At 48.8% G+C, this 25257-nt stretch overlaps 1 protein-coding gene across 9 annotated transcripts in view; it reads right to left on the reverse strand.

Annotated features, from left to right (window-relative positions):
• HENMT1 (HEN methyltransferase 1) overlaps positions 1-25257 on the reverse strand; it is a 49342-nt gene that overhangs the window by 18123 nt on the left and 5962 nt on the right. For 4 of the 9 annotated variants that reach the window (XM_045026321.1, XM_045026317.1, XM_045026319.1 and 1 more), the window contains 2 exons: positions 4058-4187; positions 1642-1754 (listed from right to left, as the gene is read on the reverse strand). In XM_045026321.1, coding sequence (XP_044882256.1) covers positions 1642-1754; positions 4058-4177 — 233 coding nt within the window. In that variant the 5' untranslated portion in view covers positions 4178-4187. Of the gene's footprint in view, positions 1-1641; positions 1755-4057; positions 4188-4261; positions 4897-5415; positions 5432-9847; positions 9948-10296; positions 10361-14398; positions 14645-25257 lie in introns of those variants that run through there. The other 5 variants (XM_045026316.1, XM_045026320.1, XM_045026322.1 and 2 more) reach the window with 5 other exon arrangements.

Raw genomic sequence — 25257 nt, forward strand, 5'->3', positions numbered from 1 at the left:
TACCTACTGGCTCAGCCTGCCGCAAAAGGCCTGAGCCCCTGTACTGTTTGTTACTGGCTCAGCCTGCCACAAAAGGCCTGAGCCCCTGTACTGTTTGCTACTGGCTCAGCCTGCTACCAAAGGCCTGAGCCCCTGTACTGCTTGTTACTGGCTCAGCCTGCCACAAGAGGCCTGAGCCCCTGTACTGTTTGCTACTGGCTCAGCCTGCCACAAAAGGCCTGAGCCCCTGTACTGTTGTTACTGGCTCAGCCTGCTACCAAAGGCCTGAGCCCCTGTACTGTTTGTTACTGGCTCAGCCTGCTACCAAAGGCCTGAGACCTATCTAGACTGTTTGTCGCCCAGCCCCTGCACCAGGGGGCCTGGGCCTGTCCTAGCCTTAAAGAGACAGGACAGAACCCCCGTGAGACAAGCAGGCCGGTGTGGCTCCCCTCCTCCCCTCAGAGGGTTGAGCCCCGGACCCGCCTGTTACACTGTCATATTTCTTGTGAACTGATGTGGCCAAAAAAAAAAAAAAAGTGGCCAAAAAAAGCTTGTGATTTCTTCCCTTCAAAGGCAGTTTGACTTGGACATAGGCAGAACCCATAACTGAAAAATGGAAGTACGTGGTGTGTCCTTGGAATCCATGAAGTGCCTCTTATTGTTCGTTGGAAAAAGAAACAAACCTAATGCAAATAAGCAGCCACCTGCCATGACTATCTACAATAAGACAATAAAGTAAAGGAGGAATTGGACTTCAGCAATAGTCCTCCAAGGTTGCAAAAATCCTACTTTGTTGCCAGATATCTTTGAAGATAAGAGATGCTATTGTCAGTTTTCATGGCAACAGAGTTCCAGAAACATAGCAAACCGAGATGCTTACAAAAACCAAACCAAAACTAAAAAAAAATCCTTATAATTTCCAATTAAAAAGTTACTATGCATGCATATTAACCTCCTTTCAGCACAAAATAACCAAAATAAATTGATTATTGAAGACATTTGTAAATTTCCTTTTAAATTTTGTTTATAAATTATACATTATCAAATAACATATACAGTAATAAAATAAATAAATGCAAAGCTCCTTTACCCCATGTAAATAACCACTACCAAGAAAACTTGTGTGTGGTACAATCTATATCCTACAGCTATCACTGCAGCAATGGTACTTTCAACTTCAACTTTTGTGTTCAGGAAACAAGAGCTTTTTCACCAACTGGTCCATAAATTTGGAACTCAGTCCTGAAAGAGCTCACATAACCACAAGCCCCTGTGCCTTCTCAGCAAAATACAAACCCCATTTCTCTGACCTCACCTTCCCACAATAAAAACAGAAACAACGAAGTCCAATCCATATTGATTGGAAGGAAAAGGGAGCAAAATATAACTTATGCAATGTCAATTTTGGGAAGTGCTCAGCTAATCATAAGGGTACCACATAAGAGCATAAACAGATTTGATGCCAACAATAGCATATGGCATACCAGTAGTTTTACAAAACCACCATACCAATTCCCAATATACTCAATCTTTACTTACCAAATAGTTCATAACTTTACATTTATCCTTATGCTGAATCTCTTGACAACTACTGCTGCAACATGCTGTTAGGGTGAACCAAATACTGAATTATTTAGAAAAATAATGCAAAAAGCATCTTACATTTTCTCCTTCATCACATTCTCCCTGATATCTAGCCCAGCTAGCACCTCAATGCATTTGCAGAATTTCAACATCCACAGTAATGTACAGTCAGCACATCCCAAGTCTGCAACCTATAAAGTAGATTTGAAAACAATGGCATCTTAATACCCCATATTCTTAAGTTATTTGTGTGACTCAAAAAGATGTTCTGCTTTGATATTAAACAACATTTTTATGAAATAGGAATTAAATGAACGGCATTTCTATGAAACTTTATCATTTAGATTTACAAGAGTTACATGAATTGAAAAGATTCTTTACAAAGGACATTTAGACCCCAGTCCTGCAAACTGTTCTACACAGGTTGGCCTTTATGCAGTTAATAGGGCTCCACACGAGCATAAGGGTTCACTCCTGTGCAATAGTTTAGATCCTGATCCAGCAAAGACTTACACACATGCTCATAGGTGCTGGAACTAGGGGTGCTGCTGCACCCCCATCCTGAAGTAGTAATAACAACCCAAATACATGGGCTGCTGAAGGCAGAAACTCACTATAAAAATTGTTCCAGCACCACTGCACATACTTAACTCTATGCAATGAGTAGTCCATTGATTTCATTGGGACTACTCACAATGCATAAAGTTAAGAACCTGCCCAGCACCATCTAGATAGCTAGGCAGGGCCCTATCAACAATGAATTGGTAGTCTCAATCCAGTTTGGGTTGTTTGTGTTGGGGGGGGGTGATGGGATGGGAGGGAGGGCATCTATTTTAATCTCATGGACTAGATGAGCATGCAAACTAAACAACCGCTCTACACCCTGGTACTCCATGCAGATCAGGATTGAAGCACACTGAAGCTCAGCTGATGTGGGGAAGCCTAAACTGTTTCTACTCAGGCTAAATCTGACCTTTTGATAAATAGCGAATTCCAGTTTTTACACTAAACTAATTTACCAAAAAAATTTAACATTTTGCATTGCCAAGACAGAAGCATTAAAGCTTTATAGATTCAGATGCAACAGAGCTACTGAACTGATCCTGTTCAAAACCAGATCAAAATGTCATGATCTCATAAAGTGGAACAGAAAAGTGCTTTTAAAGCAATAAATTAGCTATTGGTAATGTGAATACATAGGAAACACAATTGTCATTATACGACTGTTATAAGCTCACATATTCTCTGAGACATTAAAATCTGTTTCACAGAGACCAAATGTTGGGGAGGACACTGAGGTTAACCCTAGATCCCAACATTTTTTTATTTCAAAATTTAAAAAATTAAAAAAAGTTTAGCACTTTTCATTTTTCATCTTCAAAGCTTTTTAAAACAGTATGTACCTTGGCATCTTAAATTTCCAATGGAAAAAAGGACTCTTATTTTTGTCTAGATGATTGCATACTAACACTATCCCAGAATCTTAAGGTCTTTCTTTTGTGTGAGTGTGCATTTTTGTGTGAATGTGAGAGATGAGCTTGGCACTATATTGGCACTACAAAACAGAGAGACTGAAAGATGTCTAGGGCTTGTCTTCATTGCAACAGTTAGAGCAACCACTCTGCTAAGCAGCACTGTATGACACGTGCTAACATCGCTCAAGCTAGCATGCTGAAAATCGCAGTGTGGAAGTTGCAACATGGGTAGCAGCTCACGCTAGCCACTCAAGCGTGGCTGAGCTTGGACTCAGGTGGCTACCACAAGCTGCCACCTGTGCTGCAATATCCATCACATTTTTTTTTAGTGTGCTAGCTCGAGCAAAGCTAGTACAAGTCTTTCTACCCACTTTGTGAGTCAAGTTTCCAGATGCAGAGTAGACATATAGAGTGATTGGATTAACTGTTTCTGAGTTGTTGTAACTTGAGCTGCTGCATCCCCACAGCATTACTAGCAAGCATCAGCAGCACTTGAGTTTCAAGCCCACACCCTCAAGCTACCTTGAGTTTAAAGCACCACTTAAAAATCTCTAGCTTGAGTTATATGTGGACAGGAGTTGGGTTGGGGCAAAACCTGAGTTAGTCCAAGCTAACACTGCAGTGAAGACAAACCTTTAGGGGAAGGAGCTGGGACTAAGCCCTTAAAAGAGTCTTTTTAAATATTTTTTCCTCTCAAAGGAAAAACAATAAAATGTTCAGAAAACCACCCTCTGCCCAGCAAGAAGCAAACATCTTTTTATTTGTGTTTTTAAGCTCCAAAGAACATTTGAGTTCAAGTGTTTTTTCTTCAGTTGACTAGTTATATGATCCTGGAAAAAGCCAAACATGGCTGCCAAGAATAGTTTGCCAAGGTAACTCAGATTTAACAAAACTCCCTGAAGTGCTGGTTCTTGGCATTGAAAGTCAGACAACACTGGTATTTCCTGTTTCTAGATGTCTTGTGCCAGTATTTACTGTATCTTTTAAAATTTAAGCTCTGAAAAAACAAACATACTAACCTTTTTAGGTTTGTATTTATTCACTAAATCTTTAATGAATTGGTAACGTTGTTTGTACAGGGGAGGTATGAACTTAATTGTTCCTGTGAGATCATCCTTTTGAAGATTCGTATCCATCATACTGTCCACACTAAAAATTAAAAATAAATGTTTCTGAAACATTTTCACAACAAATTGTCAATTATTGTTCTCTGTGGTACTCACTTCATAATTAAGCAAATATAGATGTGATCCTGTTTTCATATTAAGTAATTGGCAAAATTCTTATTGATGTTAATGGGAACAAAATGAGGCTTTATACTCCTTTCACCATATTCGACAATGAAAATACCCTTTACACAGTCATAATAGAAATCAGCCATTTCCCAACAGCTTGTTTGTCTTTGTCCATCCAAAGGGAGGTGGGGGAAGAGGTGTCAGCACAATCCACTCTGTAGTCTGGTTGGCTAATTTTTCAAACAATTGCAAAAAAATTAATTAAGCATATCCTACTCAAAATATCATTTTAATGCCTTTCCTATTTCATCGCTTTGTTTTATATTTGCTGTTTGTGTATTTGTTTGGCTCAATATACTTTATGTAAAGTGGCAAATAACAGGAATTTTTTTATGATTAATTTTCCTATATAACATGAAAGGTTCAGTCAGCCCTTAGCTTTAGATTTATTACAAATTAGAGGCATATAATCAGTGGCTGCAGTAAAGTTTTACATTACATTGTTAATAAAATGCAATGTCTCACTGGAAAGATAATAATTACTGCACTTCCAAGCATTTTTCCCCATTACTTAAAGTTACATCTTTGTACAAATAGATGTTTGGAAAGAAACATCTTCCTAAACCTAAAAACAAGGGTTTCATAATATTAATAACATGATAAATTATGAATGAAGTCAGCGGGAAATCAGGTAAGCTAGGGAGTGCAAAGTCTTTTGAATAAGTGTCTTTCTAGTTCAACGCTCATAGTTTGCACCTGTGGTGTCTAATTAGAAAATTGCTATCAAACAGGTTTGTGACAAGGCTCCTGCACGGCCTTCAAAGCCTTCTTGGGCTGTGTTGTCATTGAAAGAAATGTGGTTTGGGATCTCTCTCAAGAAACAGAAGAAATGAAGGGCAATACAGCTCTTTGTGCGGTGGGCCACGCTCCAGGGTCAGTGCCCAGGCTTGGCAATTTTGCGTCTTCCAGCCATTTCAAGCAAAATACCGGGACTGTTTTTTTATGGTATCACCAACTACTGAATTTGGAATAAAAACCCCAGTCATGCCACGTATCTTCCCCTGGAGCCCCAAATTCCGGGGCTCCGCCCCTCAGTCTGCACCCACAACACACCCACCCCAAATACTAGGAAACGCCCCCACCTCATTCGCTGTGTTTAAGGGTATGGCTACACTGGCGATTTGCAGCGCTGGAAAGCCTCCACCAGCGCTGCAATTAGTAAGTGGCCACACCTGCAAGGCACTTCCAGCGCTGCAACTCCCTGGCTGCAGCGCTGGCCGAACACCCCTCTCGGCATGGGGAATAAGGATTCCAGCGCTGGTGCTGCAGCGCTGGTCATCAAGTGTGGCCACACACCAGCGCTGTGATTGGCCTCCAGGGTATAAGGATGTATCCCAGAATGCCTGTTCAGCCACTCTGCTCATCAGGTCAGACTCTACTTCCCTGGCCTCAGGTGACCCGCCCTTTAAATGCCCCGGGAATTTTAAAAATCCCCTTCCTGTTTGCTCAGCCAGGTATGGAATGCAATCAGTGAATCTTTACAGGTGACCATGCCTCCACGTGGCAAACGAGCCCCAGCATGGAGCAATGGCGAGCTGATGGACCTCATCAGTGTTTGGGGGGAGGAATCTGTGCAGGCACAGCTGCGCTCTAGCCGTAAGAATTATGATACCTTTGCCCAGGTATCGAGAGCCATGATGGAAAGGGGCCATGAGCGTGACGCGGTGCAGTGCAGGGTAAAAGTAAAGGAGCTGCGGAGTGCCTATTGCAAAGCACGCGAGGGAAACCGCAGATCCGGCAGTGCCCCCACGACCTGCCGCTTTTACAAGGAGCTGGATGCGATTTATGGGGGTGACCCCTCTGTAAATCCAAGGACCACGATGGACAGTTCAGAGCCGGTAGAGGAGGGGGAGGGGGAGGGGGAGGCAGACAGTGAGGCTACTGTGGTGGGGGAAGCCAGCCCGGAGGAGGCATGCAGTCAGGAGCTCTTCTCAAGCCAGGAGGAAGCTAGCCAGTCGCAGCCCCTGGAACTTGGTGCAGAAGAATCACAGGAGCAGGTCCCAGGTAAGCAGCTTTTATTGCAATGCAAAGGTTTGGGGAGATTCGGGGGGATGGTATGGCTGCATGCCTGCATGCCTAGACATGGAATATCCCATTGATGTGGTCTATCACGTCGCAGTAATCTGCCTCTGTAATCTCTTCAAAAGTTTCTGCAAGAGCATAGGCAATTCGCGTGACCAAGTTTAAAGGGAGAGCCATTGTGGTCCCTGTCCCATTCAGGCTAACGCGTCCGCGCCACTGTTCCAGGACGGGTGGGGGAACCATGCTTGCACAGAGGCACGCTGCATAAGGACCCGGGCGGAATCCGCATTGTTGTAGGAAACCCTCCCTTGCTTCTTTGGTAACCCGCAGAAGGGAGATATCTTCCAGTATTAAGTCCTGTGGGAAATGGAGGGAGTGTTTCAGTGCTGGTTTCCCCAACTGCATAGCGCGGCAGGCAGGAACCCCAGGAACCCCAGGGTTAACAAAGCCCCGAAACAGGCAGTCTAGCCATGAAGCAAGAAGCACCCTGCTCGAGCAGACCGCGGAAGGAAAGCCCAGGGTTAATTCCTGAGGGAGATGGAGGTGCTGCGTTTAAGAAAGCACCCCCCCTGCTCGAGCAGACCGCGGAAGGAAAGCCCAGGGTTAATTCCTGAGGGAGATGGAGGTGCTGCGTTTAAGAAAGCACCCCCCCTGCTCGAGCAGACCGCGGAAGGAAAGCCCAGGGTTAATTCCTGAGGGAGATGGAGGTGCTGCGTTTAAGAAAGCACCCCCCCTGCTCGAGCAGACCGCGGAAGGAAAGCCCAGGGTTAATTCCTGAGGGAGATGGAGGTGCTGCGTTTAAGAAAGCACCCCCCCTGCTCGAGCAGACCGCGGAAGGAAAGCCCAGGGTTAATTCCTGAGGGAGATGGAGGTGCTGCGTTTAAGAAAGCACCCCCCCTGCTCGAGCAGACCGCGGAAGGAAAGCCCAGGGTTAATTCCTGAGGGAGATGGAGGTGCTGCGTTTAAGAAAGCACCCCCCCTGCTCGAGCAGACCGCGGAAGGAAAGCCCAGGGTTAATTTCCATTACCATTTCTGGGAGGCTGTGAATTCTCGAGTAGTTGCTGAAATGTGTGAGGAATGCTTGTGAGACTTTAAAATAACTTCAGATTATACACAATGGAAGCTCTCTTAAATGTATCATTTGCTGTTTTTTTACAGTGACCTTGAGTAGTCCTGGGCCAGTCTTATCAGTGACTGAAAGAAAGCTGCAAAACCTGAGGAGGAAACCGAACAAGAGCAAAGAAGAACTGGTGAAGGCAGTTATGAACCAGTGTGCAACAGAGAATAAAAATGCGCAGGAATGGAGAGAAAAGATGCATCACTGGAGGCAAACAGAAAGCAGGAGAAAGGCGTTGACGCTGAAGAAAACCACGAGGCAGCTTATAAACCTCATTGCGCGCCAAACAGACTGTATGCAGTCAATGGTAGCAATGCAGGCAGAGCACTACCGTGCCAAACCCCCACCCTCCCAAACCTCTTTCCCCTATGCACCAATGTCAGCTCCAAGTCCCGTTCCCCAGCATCCAGGTTCTTACCTACACCATCACCAGCTGCCCCCGACACCTGTACGGTCACCTATGAGCCCAGAGAACTACGACCCTTACCCTCTGCACTCAACCCCCATCACCATGCAACAGTACAATCCTGAAGTGCACAGCACTCCTGGCAGTACATATGAGAAACTATGAATGTACAGTTCAACAACCAACCCCCCTGCCCGTGTACTTCATTTTTTTTAAATAAATGATTTCTTTGATTATGAATCAGTTTTTATTATTGCATAAACTGAAAGATAACAAACCCCAATGAAAACACAGGTAACAAACATCAAGGAAAACACAGGCACTGAAAAGCACTGTAACCAGTGCACGTCACTCCTGGTCAAGGCAAAAAAACATTACTGTTGGCTTTCAGCCTCAAATTTCTCCCTCAAGGCATCCCTAATCCTTGTTGCCCTGTGGTGGGCGTCTCTAGTAGCCCTGCTGTCTGGCTGTGCAAATTCAGCCTCCAGGACTTGCACCTCGTTGGTCCATGCCTGGCTGAATGCTTCACCCTTCCCTTCACAAATATTATGGAGGGTACAGCACGCGGATAGAACCGCGGGGATGCTGCTTTCCCCCAAATCTAGCTTCCCATAGAGACATCTCCAGCGAGCTTTTAAACGGCCAAAAGCACACTCCACAGTCATTCGGCATCGGCTCAGCCTGTAGTTGAAACGGTCCTGGCTCCTGTTCAGCTTCCCTGTATATGGTTTCATGAGCCAAGGCATTAATGGGTAAGCGGGGTCCCCAAGGATCACAATGGGCATTTCAACGTCCCTTACTGTGATCTTTCGGTCTGGGAAAAATGTACCTTCCTGCATCTTCCTGAACAGGCCACTGTTCCGAAAGATGCGTGCATCATGCACTTTTCCAGGCCAGCCTGTGTAAATATCAATGAAACGCCCACGGTGATCCACAAGCGCCTGGAGAACCATAGAGAAATACCCCTTGCGATTAATGTACTCGTAGGCTAGGTGGGGTGGTGCCAGAATAGGAATATGCGTCCCATCTATTGCTCCTCCACAGTTAGGGAAACCCATTTCTGAAAAGCCATCCACAATGTCCTGCACGTTCCCCACAGTCACGGTTCTCCTCAGCAGGATGCGATTAATGGCCCTGCAAACTTGCATCAACACGATTCCAACGGTCGACTTTCCCACCCCAAACTGGTTCCCGACCGACCGGTAGCTGTCTGGAGTTGCCAGCTTCCACATTGCAATAGCCACCCGCTTTTCCACCGTCAGGGCAGCTCTCAATCTTGTGTCCTTGCGCCGCAGGGTGGGGGCGAGCTCAGCACACAGTCCCATGAAAGTGGCTTTTCTCATACGAAAGTTCTGCAGCCACTGCTCGTCATCCCAGACTTCCATGACAATGTGATCCCACCACTCACTGCTTGTCTCACGAGCCCAAAAGCGGCGTTCCACGGTGCTGAGCATTTCCGTTACCGCCACAAGCAATTTCATGTCACCCGCTTTAGGAAAATCCATATCATCATCGGAATCCTCACTGTCACTTTGGAGCTGAAGGAGTAGCTCAACTGCCAAACGTGATGTGCTGGCGACAGTCAGCAGCAAATTCCTCAGCAGCTCAGGCTCCATTTCACAGCGTGCTGAACTCACAATGGCAAGAAACGTGGACGGCGAAACTGAGATTGCTGGGAAGTGAAGCGATGCACCACGGGGCGTTGGAACAGGAAGCGGAATGACCCACACACTTCCTTCCCCTTCCCACAATACTGAGCGCCAAAACGGCGCCAAAACGGGATGAGGTGCTCTGTGGGATAGCTGCCCACAATGCACCTCTCAGTACAGCGCTGGAAATGCTGCCAATGTGGCCACACTGCAGCGCTGGTAGCTGTCAGTGTGGCCACACTGCAGCGCTGGCCCTGCACAGCTGGATGACCAGCGCTGCAAACTACCAGCGCTGCAAACCGTAAGTGTAGCCATACCCTCAGCGCCCGGCACCGATCCCTATCCCTGTCCTCCCTCCTCAACCCTAGGGCTCTTCACGCTGCCTCAGCCCCAGGAGCCTCTCCTCCACCCCCGCGACGGATACCTGTGGCCGCCCTGCGGGCTGGCGGGGTGCGATGCCCCACAGGCCGCGGGGAGGCAGAGCGCGAGGGGCTCTCGAGGAGCCGGCCTCACGAGGACGGTTAGCCAGTGGCAGAAAGCGCCCCGCCCCTCCGTGTCCCACGGAACACCCAGTTCCCGCCTCCCCTTGACTTGGCTACCGCACATCTGCTCCGCTCTAATCCCCCTCCAGGCTTTCTGTATTCCCAAGGGCCCTTCGTCTCTCCCTAAACTCCAGTACTGGTCTGTTCCCCGCTCTTTCTCACCTTGACAGCCCCACTCCCACCCAAAGCCACCCTCTGTCCCAGCCTGGTTCACCTCCCAGCCTTACCCTCCGTATTTCCTTTACTTTAGGGATCCCTCCCCCGTGGGGGAAGAGGGAAAAGAATTAAGCAGTCCTATTGCAGGTCAGGGAGATCAGCAATGCACAGTGACTGAGCAGCTGTCACTTTCTTCAACACAGCCCCATGATTAAAAGATTCTGAACTTGTAAGGGCTAGTACCATGAGATTTATTTGGCAATAGAAGAATGAGTTATCAAATCTGTCACCACTCAAGTGCTGATGAGCTCCTAAAAGACTAGGTCTATTACTCAGCCAAAGCCAGAGTGAGGCTTCTTCTCTCTGTTGGAGCCAGGTCTTGAGTCTGTCTCCTTCAGTAAAGACTGTAAAATAAGCCATATTTGAAGTTTCTTGCTTCAGCCATTTTTACTTATATGGCCACAACATTTTACTTTAGAATTCATGGGAAAGGAGCAAGAATTCACTTATCACATAAAAATAGCAGAGCCGGTTTTGCTCAAACTTTTTTTCAGCAAAATCTGTTTTTCAGTATGGAAAGTATCAGCCCCAAAGGATTTTTTTTAAGAAGTTATGAGTAGAGACTTGCAAATCTGCAGATATCTGCTTTGTATCTATGGATACACACACCTGCGGATGCAGATATCCGTGGACCATTTTTGTGAATCACAGAGGAGACGCAGATACAAATTTTGTATCTAGAGTCCTGCAAATCTACAGACACGATTTATATGCATGGCCCATTTTTGCATATCGTGAATCAGATGCGGATACAAATTTTGTATCCGCGCAGGGCTCTAGTTATGAGCAAGTGAAAATGTGGTGTAAGAATGGAAACAGCATCTCAGTATTAATGCAATTACTACTAGCAAAGTCTATGTATTTACATATGGTGTTCAAACTTTTTCATAATATGAACCACAAGAGCGAGATTTTGTAGAGTACATCATCTTATAATTGCATAACAAAGAATGTTGTGTGTGTGTGTGAGAGAGAGAGAGATTAGGAACAGCATCAGCTTGAATTCTAGTCAACATCCAAATACAAATTAAACTTAGTTTCAGGCAAGACACCTGCCCAAGCATCCTGTAAATTTTTATTTTACAGCTGATTTTTTCTGTTTTAAAAACTTTTCTCTCCTGTTGCTATATGAAAAACCTGGACAAACAGTGAAAACTGACTTTGATTAAAATGATTACATGTAAAGGAGCTGGATCCTGCAAGCTCTCTTTGGGGGGGTTGGACCTTTGCATTTGTTTACTTTGCTGGGGCTCTGCCTACATAGTTCTTGCAAGATCAGGGCCAAAGTGCTGTCAAATACGCAAACTGAAAGCAATAGAGAAAATGTTTTTCCTTGTAATATCTTTTAGTTGTAGTAATGTTTGTATTACTTTTAACCATAGTAGGTTTTAAACATCTCTCAGGCGGAAGTGTGATTATTGTATTAGTGGCATCCTTTTAACATATACTTGTATATTTTTAAACAAAATCTAAGTTAAAATTTGTATGAATTTTTAATTCAAAAATTAAAAGTAGTTTTTAAATAGGTAGGTTGTTACAGAAATGCACTGGAATTACAGGCCAGTCACCAAGGCTCAGACCCCCACAGGGACTTCCTGACTAGTCACTAATCCCCAGGAAATGGCTTGACCATCAATTACTTACCTCATTATAAAATGGTTTTGAAGTTAGAACAGACATCTTTTTATACGGTTGTCAGTAATGTAAGGACTATGTCCATACTTTTAAAGTTTTTGGATATCACGTTTTTAGGTTGTTATAGTTCCTGCATGTCTTGTAAATAACTGAGACGAGGTAGGTGAGGAAATATCTTTTATTGGACCAACTTCTCTTGGTGAAAGAGACAAGTTTTTGAGACTTGAGATGCACACAGCTTTTTTTCAGTCCTGGGAAAGTACTCAGAGTGTCACAGCAAAATAGAACGTGGAACAGATTTAGCATAAGTAATTAACATATATTCTAAGGGAAGTGCCCAGTTACATCTCTGCAGACATCAAACAGAAAAAAAAGGGGTTAGTTGGGTTACAGGTTTTTGTAACAAATCACAAATCCAAGGTCTTTATTAAGACCAAGATTGTTAACGTGTAGCAAAATTATTAATTTAAGCTCCCATGCTAGTTGTTTGAAGGTGTTGTGCATAGGGTTACCAACCCTCCTGGTTTCGCTAGGAGTCTCCCGGAATCTGGCTCTGTGTCCCAGAGGCTGCTGAAGCCAAACTGGGAGATTTTAGGCCGCTAAAAGTCCAGTGGCGTGGCGGGGCTAGGCAGGCTCCCTGGCTGCTCTGGTCCTGCGCCACTCCCAGAAGCGGCTGGCATGTCCCTGCGACCCCTGGGCATGGGAGGTCAGGGGAGGTCTACGTGCTGCCCTCACCCAGAGCGCTGACTCCGCAGCTCCCATTGGCCAAGAACTACGGCCAATGGGAGCAGCAGGGAGCCTCAGCTGCAGGGATGTACTGACAGCTTCCAGCAGGGAGCCTGCCTCAGCCTCACTGCGCCACCGCCTGAGAGCCATCTGAGGTAAGCGCTGCCTATCTGGAGCCCACAGCTCTCACTCCCTCCCCCATCCCGACCCCAGCCTTGAGCCCCCTCCTGTACCCAAACTCCCTCCCAGAGCCTGCACCCCCACCCCAACCCCCTGCCCCAGCTGAGCCCCCTCCTACACCCAAAGTCCTTCTCAGAGCCAGCACCCCCTCCCCCACTCCCACCCCAACCCCCCTCCCCAGCCTTGAACCCCCTCCAGCACCCAAACTCCCAGAGCTTGCCCCCTCTTCCGCCCCCCAAACCTCTGTCCCAGCCCGGTGAAAGTGAATGAGGGTGGGGGAGAGCAAGTAGAGGGGGAGGGGGGCTGGAGTGAGCAGGGCGTGGCCTCAGAGAAGGGGTGGGGCAGAGGTGGGGCCTCAGGAAAGGGCATGGCAGAGGCAGGGCAAGGGTGTTTGGGTTTCTGTGATTAGACAGTTGGCAACCCTAGTTGTGCAGGATTGCCTTGAGGACAAGGACTGACAGGTCAGATATGGAGGGATCATTTTGTGAAAAGTGTTTGTCCATACGTGATAGGGTGGTTTTGTCTTTTATCCTAAATAATCTGTTCCACCTCATATTTAGCTGTGAAACTCAAAAGAGATACTGTGAGATTTTATTAATATTTGTAAAACACTTTGAATTCTTTGGAGCAAAGGTTCTGTATTTCCTGTTTTGATTAATTATAGCCTGGTAGAATCATCACTGGATATAAGAGTCAGTATAGCATTTGTGAAGAGAGGAAAAGCACACCCACAGACATAAAATGAATTTTTTGTAAAGGGGGCCTTCTCCACAATTACTAATTTTGCGGTCACTTCTCCACTACAAAACAAAAATCATCACAAGAAAAAAAAATTCTTGATTGTTAAATATTAGGTAGTGTGTATAGAGCTGGAGATGGGAACCTTTGAAGATTGTCAGAATGAAAGAAGTAGGAAGTTCTGTCAGCAATTTTCAACTTTAGTGTTTTGCTTTGAAGAATTCAAAAGTGAATGCTTGATCTCCTTCTGTCACTACTGCAAGTTTTGAAAAGCTTTTCTGACTAGAGGGGAAACAATTTATTTAAATTAGTCCCTGTAAACTGCGTCGCCTGGCCTACCACCGCTACGGGCGGTGGTGAGCTACTTTTCCCCTGGCCGGCTTGGCCCTGCCCGGTCTCGGGGGAACCCGGGGCAAGGGGGAACACCGGCAAACGGCTGCGGCGCGCCCCTCAGGCAGGGGAGCGCCGGCAAGAGTCTGTAGCGCGCCCCTCCGGCAGGGGAGCGCCGGCAAGAGTCTGTAGCGCGCCCCTCCGGCCGGGGAGCGCCGGCAAGAGTCTGTAGCGCGCCCCTCCGGCCGGGGAGCGCCGGCAAGAGTCTGTAGTGCGCCCCATAGGCCGGGGAGCGCCGGCAAGAGTCTGTAGCGTGCCCCTCAGGCAGGGGAGCGCCGGCAAGAGTCTGTAGCGCTGTCAGGGCCCGGTTCCTGAGGTGGACTGGCCGGGTAGGGGAACGCAGGCCCGCCCTACACCTCTGCGTTCCAGCCCAGGGCCCTGGCCGGGGCGAGACGAGGGTCCCGCCGCTAGGTTAGCGGGGGTCTGTCCGCAACGTAGACTCACCGCAGTGTCGTTCTGTCCCTGGGCTACTTCCTACCCGATTGCGCGTCCCTCTGGTCCCTCCAGTTCCTCCGGGTAGACCGCTGCTGGCAGCTCAAGCTCTCCCCCTGGCTCTGGCTCCTCCAGTTCGTCTGAGTACTCGGCGGCAGGCAGTCCTGGTAGGCCCAGTCCTTCCTCCAGCTCAGGTTTCCCCTGATCCAGGGCCTCCCCTGGTGTGGCAGCAGGGTCTGAAGGGAGCAGCGTGCAGTCTGCATCTGCATCTGACTGAGCTAAGGGCCCCGCCCTTTGTACTTCCTGTTCCACCCCTCCCCTTCCGGGGGGTGGAGCAAGCTTGGCCTCGCCCCGCCCACTCAGGTTGAGAGAGTGGCTTTTCACCCTCAGGCTTGGAGGGAAGCCACCCTGGCTCCCTACAGACCCCACCCCTCAAATCCAGCTCCCGAACCTCGGAGCTGGTATCCTCAGCCTCCCCCAGGCGGGATAGAAAGTCCGCATTGGCGTGGTCCCGTCCCGCCCGGTGGCGGATCGTAAAGGCGTAGGGCTGTAGAGTGAGGTACCATCGCTGAAGCCGGGGATTTGCGTCCTTCATCCTATTGAGCCATTGCAGGGGTGCATGATCCGTAATCAGGGTAAAGGGGGCCCCAAGGAGGTAGTAGCGGAGGGCGTCCACCGCCCACTTAACCGCCAGGGCCTCTTTCTCAAGGACGGAGTAGTTCCGCTCCCTGGGGAACAGCTTTCGGCTAAGATACACAACAGGGTGTTCCACCCCGTCCACGTCCTGTGAGAGGACCGCCCCAAGCCCCACGCTGGAGGCATCAGTCTGAACGATGAAGTCACGACGGAAGTCCGGGCTGAAGAGTACCGGCTCGCTACATAGGCGGTCTTTGATGGTTTGAAAGGCCTCCTCGCAGTCGTCAGACCAGCACACTCGGCGGGGGCTATTGTTCGTCAGGAGGTCCGTCAGAGGGGCCGTAATGGTAGCGAAGTGGGGTACGAACCGCCGGTAGTAACCAGCTAAGCCCAAGAACTGCCGCACCTGCCTCTTCGTGGTCGGTGCCCGGCATTCCTGGAGTGCTTGGACCTTCCCGACGAGGGGCCGCACCAGTCCTCGACCCAAGGTGTACCCTAGGTAAGTGGTTTCCTCCCGCCCGATTTGGCATTTTTTTGGATTGGCTGTGAGACCGGCGGTGCGGAGGTCCCGGAGGACCGCCGCTACCTGGTTGAGATGTTCCTCCCAGTCACGGCCATAGATGACCACATCATCCAGGTAGGCTGCGGCGTACTTGATGTGTGGTTGCAGAACCCGATCCATCAAACGCTGGAAGGTTGCCGGGGCCCCATGGAGGCCGAATGGCATCCGGGTAAAATGGTAGAGCCCAGAAGGGGTGGCAAACGCGGTCTTCTCCTTGGATCGAGGTTCCAAGGGGATCTGCCAGTACCCCTTAGTGAGATCCAGCGTGGTGATATAACTGGCTTCCCCAAGTCGGTCGAGGAGCTCGTCCACGCGGGGCATGGGATATGCATCAAACTTTGACACTGCGTTGACCCTCCGGCAGTCAATGCAAAACCGCCGGCTCCCATCTGGCTTGGGGACCAGGACGACCGGGCTCCGCCATTCGCTCTGAGAGCGCTCAATAACACCCAGCTCCAACATTGTCTGGACTTCCTCCTCCACAGCCTCCCGCATACGTCTAGGCAATGGCCGGGTCGTCCCCCGGATCACCACCCCGGGGTCGGTCTGGATCGCATGATAGGCGAGCGTAGTCCGCCCGGGTTTCGTGGTGAAGGTCTTGGGGAACGCTTTTACTAAACAGGCAGCCTGTTCGCGCTGCTCCGTGGTGAGCGTCTCTGCTAGCTGGGGTCCAGCACTCTCCGACCCCTGGGGGGGTTGTGGCCCCAGGTCCAGTTCGGGGGGGTACGGGGCAATTAGTAGTCCTTCCCGTTCCCTCCAGGGTTTCAACAGGTTCACATGATAAGTCTGCCTTTCCTTCCGGCGACCAGGTTGCCGGATTTCGTAAGTGACTGGCCCCACCCGGCGAAGGACTTCGTACGGGCCCTGCCAGCGGGCAAACAGTTTTGATTCCTCCGAGGGGAGTAGGAGGAGAACGCGATCCCCTGGTACAAATGTTCGGGCCTGGGAGCCCCGGTTATATTGCTGCTCCTGGGCTCTCTGGGCTGTGCTTAAGTTCTCCCTAGCAAGCTCACCGGCCCGGGCGAGCCGCCCCTGTAGTTGTAAGACATACCGCAGGAGGCCCTGCGTTGTGGACGGGGTGTGTTCCCAAGTTTATCTGAGGAGGTCCATCACGCCGCGGGGTCGTCGCCCATAGAGGAGCTCAAAGGGAGAGAACTTCGTGGAAGCCTGCGGAACTTCCCGAATTGCCAGTAGTAAAGGGGGGAGTAGTTGGTCCCACTGGCGGAGGTCCTGGGTGGGGAAGCGTCGTAACATTCCCTTCAGGGTCCGGTTAAACCGTTCGACCAACCCATCAGTCTGGGGATGGTAGACCGAGGTCTGCAGTTTCTTAATCCCTAGCAGGGCACATACCTGACGGAACAGCTTAGAGGTAAAGTTGGTTCCTTGGTCAGTGATTATCTCCCGCGGGAGGCCCACCCTGGCAAAGATCTTCACGAGCTCCGCCGCAATAGTGCGGGCAGTGATACTTCTTAAGGGGACGGCCTCGGGGAAGCAGGTGGCGTAGTCCATCATGACAAGGATATATTGATGGCCCGCCTGACTTTTTGGGAAGGGCCCGACCAGGTCCATTGCTACCCGCTCAAATGGAATGCCTACGATTGGTAAGGGGACCAGAGGGGCCTTCCGGACCCCCGCTGGCGCAGCGTGTTGGCAGTCCGGGCATGACCTACAATAATCCTTTACCTCGCGGTAAATACCAGGCCAGAAGAACTTGGCCAGGACCCTAGCTGCGGTCTTCTCCGGCCCTAAATGGCCTGCGGCCGGGATGTCATGGGCCAGCTTCAGGACAGCCCGCCGATGAATGCGGGGAACCACGAGTTGGGTCCGGACTTCTTGGGTTTGAGGGTCTCGCTCCATGTGGTAGAGCCGATCGTGGCTGAGCTCAAACCTAGGCCATTGGATAGCCCGCTGGGCCTCCACGACGTCCCCCTCCACCCGTGCCAGCTGTTCGTAGGCAAACCGGAGTGTAGGGTCTTCCCTTTGGTCTCGGCTAAAGTCCACCAGGTCCAGAGGGGGACCCCCCGTCCCCCGGCCGTCCTGCCCGGGCATGAGAAATGGGGCAGTGCCGGGGTCAGCCCGTGCGCTGGGGTCGGTGTCGGGTTCCGAGGAAGCTCCCTCAAATGCCTCTTCCGGGGATAAGGATCGGAGGACTTCGATGAAACCTGGCCAGTCCCGGCCCAGAATAACCGGGTAGGCCAGAGAAGGGGCCACTGCCACACTCATTAACTGGGTTGCTCCGTTTACCGTGATAGGGACCTGAACCGTGGGGTACGGTCTCACGTCCCCGTGGATACACTGGATCCGAACCTCCCCACTGATCCGCTCGGCATCTGGGAGGAGCGCCTGGCGAACAAGAGTCTGTCCACAGCCCGAATCGATTAGACCCACCACGTGGGTCCCGGCGACGTCCATGGGAGTCGTCAGCTTGGCCGCGGAAGGTGGGCGGGCCCGGCGCTCCCCAGTGTACACCCGGCCAAAGTCACACTCCATCGTCGTACAGTCTCGTTGCAGATGGCCGTACTCGCCACACCGAAAGCAGGGTCCTACCTCAGGGCGCCCCGACCGCGCGGGGGCACCCTGAGGTTGGACGGGTCCTGGGGGTCGGGTCCTGGGGGTCCTGGGGGCCGGGTCCTGGGGGCCGGGTCAGGCGCCCAGAGCCCGTGTGCGGCGGGGCAAAGAGGTCCCGCCGCCCTCTGGCCGTCGAGCCCGGGGTGGTGTCTCAGCCTTGGAGTTGGACCCCCTTTCCAGTTTCTGAGTGCCCGGTCCTGAATTTAGGGGCCGGGCGGCCGGCCCTACAGGGGCCTCGGCCTCTAGGAAGTCCTCCATAAGCCTGACGGCCGCGCTCAGAGTTTGAGGTCGGTGCCGCAACACCCACGCCCTTCCTGGAGTCGGGAGGATGTGCACGAATTGCTCGAGTACGACCTGTTCCGTCACATCAGCCGCAGTTCTACGCTCGGGCTGTAGCCATCGGCCAGCTGCATCCTTTAACTCCTGGGCCACGGCCCGGGGCCGGGCGCCGGGAGGGTAAAGCTTTCCCCGAAACCGCCGTCGAAAGGTCTCCGGGGTGATATCGAAAGCGTCCAAGATAGCTGCTTTTACTCGAGCGTAAATCCGGGCCTCATCGTCTGGGAGCCCCCGGTACGCCTTCTGAGCGGGCCCCGTCAGATAGGGGGCGAGGAGGGTCGCCCACTGGTCTGGTGCCCAACCGGCTACTGCCGCCACCTGCTCAAAGGTCACCAAATACGCCTCTGGGTCATCCTCGGGCCCCATCTTGGCAGGACGGATTGGTGGAGCAGGGGGGGTAGGTGCAGCCGCCCCCCCTGGTGGAACCCCACCGGAGCCCGGCCACAGGGTGGCCAGTTGCTGGAAGCACTGGGTTTGTTGTTCACGGTGCTGGACCCCCAAGGTTTGAAGCAACTGCTGCTGGTGGGTTCCCAGCCGCTGTATGAGCTGCTGCTGCTGCTGGCTCTCGGCCAGGAACTTGATAAGCCTCTCCATCTCCATCTTCCAGCTGGGGGCTTCAAACGCCTCGGGGCCCTAATCCCTTCCGGCAGGGATAGGGTCAGGTCCCTGGTCAGGTGCCACTTGTAAACTGCGTCGCCTGGCCTACCACCGCTAGGGGCGGTGGTGAGCTACTTTTCCCCTGGCCGGCTTGGCCCTGCCCGGTCTCGGGGGAACCCGGGGCAAGGGGGAACACTGGCAAACGGCTGCGGCGCGCCCCTCCGGCAGGGGAGCGCCGGCAAGAGTCTGTAGCGCGCCCCTCCGGCAGGGGAGCGCCGGCAAGAGTCTGTAGCGCGCCCCTCCGGCAGGGGAGCGCCGGCAAGAGTCTGTAGCGCGCCCCTCCGGCAGGGGAGCGCCGGCAAGAGTCTGTAGCGCGCCCCTCCGGCCGGGGAGCGCCGGCAAGAGTCTGTAGCGCGCCCCTCCGGCCGGGGAGCGCCGGCAAGAGTCTGTAGCGCGCCCCTCCGGCCGGGGAGCGCCGGCAAGAGTCTGTAGCGCGCCCCTCCGGCCGGGGAGCGCCGGCAAGAGTCTGTAGCGCGCCCCTCCGGCCGGGGAGCGCCGGCAAGAGTCTGTAGCGCGCCCCTCCGGCCGGGGAGCGCCGGCAAGAGTCTGTAGCGCGCCCCTCCGGCCGGGGAGCGCCGGCAAGAGTCTGTAGCGCGCCCCTCCGGCCGGGGAGCGCCGGCAAGAGTCTGTAGCGCGCCCCTCAGGCCGGGGAGCGCCGGCAAGAGTCTGTAGCGCGCCCCTCAGGCCGGGGAGCGCCGGCAAGAGTCTGTAGCGCGCCCCTCAGGCAGGGGAGCGCCGGCAAGAGTCTGTAGCGTGCCCCCCCGGCAGGGGAGCGCCGGCAAGAGTCTGTAGCGCTGTCGGGGCCCGGTTCCTGAGGTGGACTGGCCGGGTAGGGGAACGCAGGCCCGCCCACACTTCTGCGTTCCAGCCCAGGGCCCTGGCCGGGCGAGACGAGGGTCCCGCCGCTGGGTTAGCGGGGGTCTGTCCGCAACATAGACTCACCGCAGTGTCGTTCTGTCCCTGGGCTACTTCCTACCCGATTGCGCGTCCCTCTGGTCCCTCCAGTTCCTCCGGGTAGACCGCTGCTGGCAGCTCAAGCTCTCCCCCTGGCTCTGGCTCCTCCAGTTCGTCTGAGTACTTGGCGGCAGGCAGTCCTGGTAGGCCCAGTCCTTCCTCCAGCTCAGGTTTCCCCTGGTCCAGGGCCTCCCCTGGGGTGGCAGCAGGGTCTGAAGGGAGCAGCGTGCAGTCTGCATCTGCCTCCCTCCCTGGTGCTGCCCTGACTGAGCTAAGGGCCCCGCCCTTTGTACTTCCTGTTCCACCCCTCCCCTTCCGGGGGGTGGAGCAAGCTTGGCCTGGCCCCGCCCACTCAGGTTGAGAGAGTGGCTTTTCACCCTCAGGCTCGGAGGGAAGCCACCCTGGCTCCCTACAGTCCCTCATTTCATAAAAGAAGAGTTCCTCAGATTTAGTCTATCTAAAATCTTTAATTTCTGTCAAGCATTGTCAGATCCAGCAATCCAAGAGGGTCTTCATTACACATTATAATCAGTAATTTCAGGCAGGGTACTCCTGCTTCATTCAACTCTAGTAGCATCTAAAGGTAAGTGTAATTGTTCTAAGAGTTTTTAAACTACCATAGTCTACAGAAAGCAATACATTGAATTATAATACAGATTTTTTTTGATTTCAACACAATCCCATATCTCGCATGCTGCAGGGATTTTTCTGTTCAATCACCTCCATTCTAGGTAAAGAGGAAGACTCAGATTTATTGCCCATTTTAGCTATTCTGTCAAAACTAGAAATTGGAGGGCTCTCTCCCGTCGGCATAGAACAGCTACACAACTGATCAGACAGTGGTACAGCTGCATCGGTACAGCTGTGCCACTGTAAGCTCACCAGTGTAGACATGGCCTAAGTCACTGGAATTCCATAAGATGCTTTAGTAACTGGAACAAAAAGCAGGTAAAATAGGTTAGAATGATAACTATTGCCCATATCCTCAATGTTATTAAGATTCCTAACTTCCGTTGATCTTTGAGGAACTGGGTCTATGTCCTTTGACATCTGATTGCAGATTTGTGTACTGTTCTCTATTAATTTCAGAGATAATGCATCTTGAAAACCAGGTGCTATCACCTATCTCATATCTTCTCTTTAAATGTGAAATATATGTAATTAAATGTGATTGCAAAGGAAACACTGGCAAAACAACAGTGTCAGATGACATTACTGAAGAGTAAGTAACATTTGACAAGAAAATACATATGGCAATATTGCTCAATTTATAATTCAAAGGCAAATGGACATTCTTCTGCAACCAGACTCAAGGGATGCTATGATCAACAAGGTACTAAAGACTGCAATTTTTCTTCTCTTTTTCAATTGACAGACTAAGCCTGTCTAGAAAAGGAGATCTGAGTCAGTCTGTATTATTGGGTAATGAGGCTTGCACTGAACCACAGCACATTTCTTTTAATGCAACTCCTCACTTTTTGCAAGTTAAAATCACTTTTCTGATTGATTGGATTTGATAGTTTGAAGATCAGCTGAGATCCCTGAGGGAAGAAATCTAATTTTAGACAGAGAAATTTATAGCTTGCAGTTGTACCAAAGGCCTCAGCATCACCACCAAGGAGGGCCTTCGTGGAAAGACAAGGAGATGCCACTTTCATAAAGAGAGAACTTTATAAAGATATCAACTAAAAAACCCTGACAAAGACAGACAAATGCATGAATAAATAACTTAGAGAACAGACAATAAAGTAAGGGAAAAGACAGTGTTTTTTAAATGATTGTGAATGAAATGGAAAGACGAGGGAAGGAACTCAGAGGATGGGGGACAATTTTAAAAATAAAACACCTTCAAAGAGGAATCACTGTTCACAGACTACATTTTTTAATTTGCATGGAAAATAAGACCCTTCACAATTGTATTAGGATTTTTTTTAAAAGGATACAAACCCCATGCTTCTAGGGTAAGCTAGTCACTAATTGGCAGGGGTTAGAAAAAAAATTATTCTTTGGGGAAAAAGGATAGTTTTGGGTGTTTATAGCACTAAACTGGGTCTCAGAGGTATGGGTTAAGTTTCTGTGTCACCTTGGGCATATTATTTTTTCTCTGTGTCCCTCAATTCCCCATTTGTAAAATGGGAATATTACTAATTCCTTTCTCCCACTTTGTCTTGTCTATTTAGGCTGAGGTTTTCAAATGAGCCTAAGGGAATTGGGTGCCTAACTTCTATTAGTCTCCTTTGAACATTCTAGCTGTAGATTGCAAGCTTTTGGGGGTAGGTATCAAATCAAACTGTGTGTGTATATACAATGCCTAGCAACCTAGAGCCCTGATCTTGGTTCAGGTCTCTAAGTGCTGCTGTGGTACAAATAATTAATTATAATACAAAGCTAAGCTTAAAAAGCTTAGCTAAGCAAATCAAAGATGTTCCCAGGCTGCTAGGACTGCCATAAGGCAAATAAGTTATGGTTCTACATTCTTTCTTGAAGCAGTGGGTTCTAGAAACTCATCATCATACAGACAGACTTGTTAATGTGGAACAGACATGGCATGTGCGTGGTGGACCTCCACAGGAGAACGTGGTGGTTTTAAGACTTCAGTCCTTTGAGAAAGACAGTGCATATTAGGTGTAGTGTGATAGAAAAATAAATTATTCTTGAAGTCCTTTGTGTACATTTCTTCCCTGGCCAATTAACATAACCAAAATGGTGAGTATAGAATAAATATGAAATTAAAGAATTAGCGTTAGCTTCAGTTTTGTGAAAAAAATAAATGTGTTGTAAAGATAGGCCCTGATTAGCAAGTAAAAGGAAGGCCTTGAAAATAATGAGTTATAAGGCCAGAAGGAATGGAGTAGGGAGGATGTCTGGTTCAAAAAATAATTAAAGGCATAAGGGATTTTCTAAAGAGAAGGCCTCTGACTAATAGGGGTGACTGCAGATGGTTTTAAATTAGATAAAAAATTTGTCTTAAAAGGAGCCAACATGGACCATACCACCCCACATATCAGTGTTATCTTAAAAGTAAAGCCTACATGAACCTAAATGCAATGAAAAAGCTGTTGGTCAGCTGGAAGGGACGAGATAAAATTTACAACTTCCTTTATTCTCTTATTCATAAATTCAAGCATACAGTTCACCATTTTAACCACCACAGCATATTGGAAATATATCTTTATAGACCTTTCCACGATAATACCTAGATGTTTTTTCTCAGAAGTTTATGAATGCAGAGCCCATCATTGTATACACAACATTCAAATTATTTTGTCCCACTCTGTACAACCTTGCAATTATCTTATTAATAGGGCTATTGATTAATCGCAAGTAAGTCACGCGATTAACTAAAAAAAATTAACTGCGATTAAAAAAATTAATTGCACGTTAAACAATAGAATACCAACTGAAATTTATGAAATATTTTTGGATGTTTTTCTACATTTTCAAATATACTGCTTTCTATTAAAACACAGAATACAAAGTGTACAGTGCTCACTTTACATTATTAATTTTATTATAAATATTTGCATTGTAAAAATGATAAAATTATATTTTTCAATTCACCTCATACAAGTACTGTAGTGCAATCTCATCTTGAAAGTGTAACTTACAAATGTAGTTTTTATTACATAACTGCACTCAAAAACAAAACAATGTAAAACTTTAGAGCCTACAAGTCCACTCAGTCCTACTTCTTGTTCAGCCAATTGCTAAGACAAACAAGTTTGTTTACATTTATAGGAGATACTGCTGACTGCTTCTTATTTACAATGTCACCTGAAAGTGAGAACAGGCGTTTGCATGGCACTTTTGTAGCTAGCGTTGCAAGGTATTTACATGCCATATATGCTAAACATTCATATGCCCCTTCAAGCTTCGGCCACCATTCCAGAGGACATGCTTCCTTGCTGATAATGCTTCTTAAAACAATAATGCATTAATTAAATTTGTGACTGATATCCTTGGGGGAGAATTGTATGTCTCCTGTTCTCTTTTACCCACATTCTGCCATATATTTCATGTCATAGCAGTCTCGGATGATGACCCAGCACGTTTGTTTTAAGAACACTTTCACAGCAGATCTGACAAAACACAAAGAAAGTACCAATGTGAGATTTCTATGGATAGATACAGCACTCAACCCAAGGCTTAAGAATCGGAAGTGCCTTCCAAAATCTGAGAGGGACAAGGTGTGGAGAATGCTTTCAGATATCTTAAAAGAGCAACACTCTGACGTTGAAACTGCAGAACCTGAACCACCAAAAAAAGAAAATCAACCTTCTCCTGGTGGCATCTGACTCAAATGAAGAAAATGAACATGTGTCGGTCTGCTCTGCTTTGGATCGTTATTGAGCAGAACCCGTCATCAGCATGGACGCATGTCCTCTGGAATGGTGGTTCAAGCATGAAGGGATGTATGAATCTTTAGCGCATCTGGCACTTTAATATCTTGCGACACCAGCTACACAGTGCCATGCGAACGTCTGTTCTCACTTTCAGGTAACATTGTAATTAAGAAGTGGGCAGCATTATCTCCTGCAAATTGTAACCAGCCTTGTTTGTCTGAGTGATTGGCTGACCAAGAAGTAGGACTGAGTGGACTTGTAGGCTCTAAAGTTCTGCATTGTTTTATTTTTGAATGCAGTTATTTTTTGTACATAATTCTACATTCTTATAAAGAGATTGCACTACAGTATTTGTATTAGGTGAACTGAAATATACTGTTTCTTTTGTTTTTTACAGTGCAAATATTTGTAATAAAAATATAAAGTGAGCACTGTACACTTTGCATTCTGTGTTGCAATTGAAATCAATGTATTTGAAAATGTAGAAAACATCCAAAAATATTTAAATAAATGATATTCTATAATTAATCACGATTAATTTTTTTAATCTCTTGACAGCCATACTTACTAAATTTCATATCATCCTGTTTTCTAGTCATTCAAGTTTTAGATCCTTTTAGTTTTCCTCACAGTCCTCCCTTTACATTTTGCCGTAAAACTTTACTTTGTAGTTTAGCTTATGACTAAATGCATCCGAAGTTGGCTGTAGCCCACGAAAGCTTATGCTCAAATAAATTTTTTAGTCTCTAAGGTGCCACAAGTACTCCTGTTCTTTTAGCTTATGACTGACTCTTTAAAGTAGGAGTTCTCGAACT

Source organism: Mauremys mutica, chromosome 8, assembly GCF_020497125.1.
Source record: "Mauremys mutica isolate MM-2020 ecotype Southern chromosome 8, ASM2049712v1, whole genome shotgun sequence".
NCBI lineage: Eukaryota > Metazoa > Chordata > Testudines > Geoemydidae > Mauremys > Mauremys mutica.